This window comes from Bos mutus, chromosome 5 (genome assembly GCF_027580195.1).
Source record: "Bos mutus isolate GX-2022 chromosome 5, NWIPB_WYAK_1.1, whole genome shotgun sequence".
NCBI classification, from domain to species: domain Eukaryota; kingdom Metazoa; phylum Chordata; class Mammalia; order Artiodactyla; family Bovidae; genus Bos; species Bos mutus.
In genome coordinates, this window is record NC_091621.1 from 71,192,845 (window position 1) to 71,198,844 (window position 6,000).

General features: G+C 37.0%; 1 protein-coding gene across 2 annotated transcripts in view; it reads left to right on the top strand.

The window, feature by feature from the left end:
- The window catches only part of ZFC3H1 (zinc finger C3H1-type containing), a 50,669-nt gene extending 47,502 nt beyond the window's left edge, over positions 1–3,167 (top strand). Inside the window, exons 32-35 of one of the 2 annotated variants that reach the window (XM_070371010.1) lie at positions 1,100–1,201; positions 1,741–1,780; positions 2,042–2,104; positions 2,234–3,167. In XM_070371010.1, the coding sequence (XP_070227111.1) occupies positions 1,100–1,201; positions 1,741–1,780; positions 2,042–2,104; positions 2,234–2,371 (343 nt within the window). In that variant the 3' untranslated portion in view covers positions 2,372–3,167. The remainder of the gene's footprint in view (positions 1–1,099; positions 1,202–1,740; positions 1,781–2,041; positions 2,105–2,233) is intronic. The other variant, XM_005896790.3, reaches the window with a different exon arrangement.
- The last annotated feature ends 2,833 nt before the right edge of the window (positions 3,168–6,000 follow it).

The window sequence follows — 6,000 nt, forward strand, 5'->3', positions numbered from 1 at the left end:
GCTTTTTGATTCAAAAAGGTACCCTGTGTACTACTGCTCTGGCTTCTACTTGTGCCATCATTTCCACTGCATCAGTTGTGTCTTATGCTTCTAAGCTTGTTTTACGGATTATAAGGTGCCTAAGGACTTCTCAGGTGGCTCAGTGGTAAAGAATCCATCTGCTGATGCAGGAGACACAGGAGAAGCGGGTTCTATCCCTGGGTTGGGAAGTTCCCCTGGAGGAGGAAATGGCAACTCACTCCAGTATTCTTGCCTGGAAAATCCCATGGACAGAGGAGCCTGGCAGGCTGCATTCCATGGGGTCACAAAGAGTCGGGCACGACTCAGCGACTGAACACGCACTTGCACAAGGTGCCTAAAGTAGTTGGCAAATATTCCTCTATGTTTACACTCCACTTAGTGTGCATGTGGGAAACGGTGTAAGAGACTGAAAACTCAAAAGCCTCAGACTATGCCAAAAATAACAAAGTAGCACTACAGTGTTTTATAATAAAAATTCTCAGTCAGCATGCTAATCTACCGAAGTTAATTACAGAAATTTGTATTATAAATCATCACTTTTGGTAAAACATGTGAAATAGAAAATGTAGTGGTATTTGACTAGTTTCTGTAATGGTGGGTATTTTGGAATATAGGTAGTTTAATTGTTGGTTTTGTTGGTAAAGCTCCACTTTTGATCATTCTTATTTCCTTACAGTCATTCCTGTCGTATTTTTTTTAGAGTAGAGAACTTAATAATTAGTCAATGTACTTATTACATTTTAGCTTAAGGAAATTAAGTATACTCTGTTTAGTAAAGAAAGAAAAATACTAAGAAATCATATTAATATATCAGTTCATTATTTTAGAAGACTTGGGGCTTAAAGGAGGGGCATGTAGAGTGTTAATTTGGAGAGGTGCTTTGCTACCTTTTGCTAGTTTGCATGTTTCTTTCCCAGGGTAATTTTAATAAGAGGCTTTCTACAAATACTTGCTGAATAGCCTTGATGGAATTTAATGGATCAAAAATTATAACTAATCAAACATTCTGCTCATAGAGCACATCTGAGTTCCTCATACTTGCAATGCTTTTGTTCATTTCCCTGAATGTACTTTACAGGCTACTTCAACATGAATGGGAAGAAAGCAATGTTCAGATTCTGAAACTTCAAGCCAAGATGTTTACATATAATATCCCAACATGCCTGGCCACCTGGAAAATGTAATGCAACAATCTTGTACATGTTCTTATAGCAATTGCTTTTATTTATAAGGTTTGCTCCAGACAGGTAAATCTGAAATGATATCTATTTCTCCACGCGGAGAGATCTCTAATTTAGATTAATTTTCCTTGAAGGAGAACATGTGGATAACACTACTGTTATCAAACAGATCTGTTATACACATTTTAAGAGTGTCTCTTTTGAAATGCAGGGTTTTCCCCCTGTTACAATTGGATGTCTTCTTTCTTTTGTAGGTGTTAGTGCTAATTTTTTTTTTATTAGCAATTATGAATATTTTTCATGAACCTTAATTTATGTTCAGAACACTGGTCTGCTTTATTATTGTAAAGTTGATAAAAATTGTTGAATTTTTCTTTTCACTATAGGTTACCCTCCTTGGAAGTTTAGCCTGTTACTTTCAGGAAGTTTTGTTCTCAGATTCCCACAGTCAGTATTCTGCGAGTGGTAGTATTTCATTTTGTTCAAAGATATATAAATGTTTTTTTTTCCTTTTCTATATTCCTTTTTTTTTTCTTAGAGCCATTGCTGCTGAGATTGTTCTAAAGGGACAAAGAGAGGTAAGCCATGATTATCAGATGAGTTTCTTTTTTTTTTTTAAGTAGTTATTCTACCCTTTTTGTTGACTTCTCAATTTAAAAGGATTAAAATATAGAGGTTAACATCCTAAGAACTCTACATGTTTGGAAACTCCAAAACCCAATATAACCATTTTGTCTTGAATGTTATTATATTATGAAGTTACCATTCGGATGGTTAGGATTATGAAGGGGCTTTTCACCACACTTCCTGATGCAGTTGTATATATATCTATCTTATAGGTCCACCGTTTATATCAGAGAGCCTTACAGAAGTTACCTCTTTGTGCATCACTGTGGAAAGATGTAATGCTTTTTATCTTTTATTTCATCTTGAAGTTTTCCTATAAATTTTCTGCATGTGCCATATCCATTGATGTGGTAATGCTTAAAATCTAGCTAAGTCTTACTTCTATGCTTCCCTATCTTTTACAGCAACTCTTGTTTGAAGCATCAGAAGGAGGTAAAACTGATAACCTGAGAAAACTAGTTTCCAAGTGCCAAGAGATTGGAGTCAGCCTAAATGAGCTCTTAAATTTAAACAGTTACAAAACAGAAAGCAAGAATCACTGAACACTGGGTGCAGTCAGTTCTCAGTCCTTATAATAATTGCCAAAATTATTTGAATGATCCTTCAAGATTAGGCTGATCCCTGGCTAAGGTCTGTGTAAGGCAGACAAGCATTACTGATCATATCAAGTCCCCTACAATATCCTATCCTCAAAACCGGAAGCAATGAACATGACCCTCTTCGGTTGGATAAATGAACTTCCTGTTTGGCCTGCTTCTGGGCCCTGCCAGATTCTCATAACATCATGTACGTAAGTATAGTTCCTCAAAGTGACTGACATTTATTTTCATTTTGCTTTGTTTTTGTTTTTATTTTTTACTTTTCCCCCTTCCTTTATGTTGTGCTATTCCTGATTCACTTGACACTCTCTGATGCCTGAGAGATTCTTGTTTGGGATTTAATTTCCAGGGCTGTGTTTACAGTAAAAAGCCGGCAGTCCCTTTTAGTTTTTCCTCTTTAAACCTTTTGAGATTCTTCATTTCAGGATTTAAAACTTAAGCAGTCCATCTTAAGGAAAGTGTAACTGCCATGGCCACAAGTCTGCTAGTTGCACTTGAATGCTCTAACAGGGTTGTTTATTGCCCTTTCTACGTTCTGGACTCCTTGCCGAGACTGTTTAACTTGAAGATTAAAGAAACTATTGCAAATGCCAGTGCATCAGAACCTAAGAGTGGTCAAATATTATGTGCAATTTTTTTGTAAAGAAATTTTAATTTATAATAAAGTTTAACAGTTTAAAGAACAGTTAATATTTGAACTGCTTTGTATGGCAATACTACTTTGTAGTATTAAAATTGTTTATAAAATATTTTTAATATAAGTTAACTTTTTGAAAAATGTTGCTGTCTTTATTCACTTTTCACATTCTGGTGGGAAAGGGTTGAAATAGGAGATTATGGATATTCACTGTGACTATATCAGTACCGTCTTATCCTGAACATGCTTTCCCGTAAAAACATTCCAGTGTCTTTTCACATTCATGAGAAGGGTGGGTCCTTTTCTGTTTTGAGGACCGTGAACATACAGGCTTGCACTACTGTTACATTCCTTGTTCTTAAGCCAGTAGTATTTGGAAAGTTTTTCCAACTATAGTGTCAATGCCTTACTAAATGACTGCTATCTTATGTTGAATATCAATATGACTCCATGCAAAGGAGACTTTTTGCTTTGTTATCAGTCTATAGTGCATTGTTTGCACTTGATAAAAAATTGTTAATGACACACACGCACTGCCGCAAATGTGGTCTTACAAGTGCAATCTTATTATTGAAGGCAGAGCAGCAGTCCCATGAAATACTAGGGAAATTTATACATCTGTACATTTTTATAATGCTTAGTTAAAATAAAGCCATGTTTGAGGCTCTACTAATGTGCCAACCTGGCAGTGCAGATTTCCCTAGTAAGTTCTGTTTGGTGAGGTCAGGAACAGAATCCATTTGACCAGTACGTTTCATTAAACCAAAAAGAGGCTATATGGTTTTTATCTAAAACCAAAGAAACTTGAGTTTAGTATCTCTGAGGGGTGTTCCTCCAATGTATTCACTTAACTGTTTAAGCTTGGAAGTTTTTCCTGCCTGATTATTTGAAAAGCAGTTAGGTGCTTGGAAAAATACGGTTTTTTTCCCCCATAGTATAATATTTTTGGTATTAATTGAATATCTCAGTTTTGAACTTTGGTTCAAAACCTATCATTTGTTGCATTAACAATTCCATCAGCAATGACTTTTGCCTCCTTTTTTTTTTCCTTAAAAAAGAATATTTTGCATTGGTGCATGCAACTGTAACATCCAGCCATGCAGACTGTCCATTGTACCAACTCCGGAGGTCCCAGTTCACATGTGCACAGTCATGCAGGCTGTGACTTAGCATGAGGTCTTAGCATATGTTAAGCAGCTGTTTAATTTTTAATCACTTGTCATATGGCCTCTTAAAATCATGAAGCTATTTTATAGAAATTATATTGCCTTAAAGATAATACCACGTTTTTTCTCTACCATTTTATAAACTCACTTTGCTGCTGCTGCTAAGTCGCTTCAGTCGTGTCCGACTCTGTGCAACCCCAGAGATGGCAGCCCACCAGCCTCCTCCATCCATGGGATTTTCCAGGCAAGAGTACTGGAGTGGGGTTGCCATTGCCTTCTCCAAACTCACTTTAACCTTCCCCCAAAAATAGTAAACATTGCTTACAGGTGTGGTGTATGTTCCTGTCATCCTTCCATATTCTTTTATTGTTTGATGAAGTGTTTTCAACAAGTAATAATTAGAACATTAAACAAAACTTAGGGTTAAAGTTGATAGAGTTATTGTAGTAACATGAATATAATATTTAACATACTGTATGACTGAAGTCTTTTCTTGGGCAAAGAATATTATACAGGGTGAAGAGATTAGTCATTGAGAACTGCAGTTCCTTACACTCTCCCACTCCTGTCATGGGGGAAAAACACAAAAGGGATTTTTTTAGGCTATGGGGTTTTATCTCTGATAAAGGAAGTGGTGTGGTAGATTGCAATGTATTTTTATGTGTTTTTCTTCATTTTAGAGAACAGCCTAATATTTCTATTTACCTTTTAACGGAAAGTGGACCTTGTAACATTGTTGTCACTGGATTATCTAAGGCGGTTTGCTTTCAATTAAAGGGCATATAAACCTACATCATAAAGCAGGCAAGAATCCAGGTGCAACATCTAAGAGCTAAAGGCACTAAGCAGACAGCAGAAGGTGATTAAGACTGACAACAAATGTAGAGGGGCTTTATTGAAGGTTGTGGTTCAAATATTTATTTTTCAAGGTTGTTGAAAAAGCAGGAGCACGTGGCTATAATACAAAGCAGGGGCGGTACCCTCACTTGAGGCTGTCGTGCACTCACAGACGAGTTATAACTGCCTTAAGTCACTTGCTTTCATATCTCTGTTAACATTAGTGCAAGGGAAGAATGGGGAATACAACTTACGTGACCTTGCAGTTTGAGGATATTGCCTGCCCATACATCATTGCCCCTTAGTACAAATTAACAGTAATTATACAGAGCATTTTGGAACAAGAGCTTTTCAAGAGAAGGTAGGCTTCTAAGGGACATTTTTTATATTCTTTTTTGTCCTTCACAGTTTTAACAATTGGGTCTCTGTCTTTCTAAGCTATGGTACTTCTTAATGCAGGTGGTATTGCTGAGCTGAAAAGGGAGGACTTCTTAATATTTTAAAAAACTTTAGGACTATATTCCATATACCACCAAACAAAAGCCATTCGCTTTCTGAGGTATCCTTCAGATGTGTGCTCGCTGTTCAGGGGCCAGTGAACAGCCACCTGAGCGTGTGTGGCCCCATCCTGTGTTTCATCCCCATCTTCCACCAGCACTCACGTAGCCTTCCTCAGTAACAACTCACGTAGCCTTCCTCAGTAACACAGTGATGGGATGCTTCCTGAGTACTGCTTGCTGGAGGTACGTGCAATAATTGTGAAAAGAGTTTTTCATTTTTTTCTCTGACATATTTGAGGTAGATAATAGAAAGTGGTGTCTGTCTTTTGTAGGATGGTACAATGGCTATTGAATTTGTCTCCACTTTCCTTTAGTGATCTTCACAAGAGGGACCCAACAGCATGTTTTCAGAGGACCCACAGTAAAGAGTCA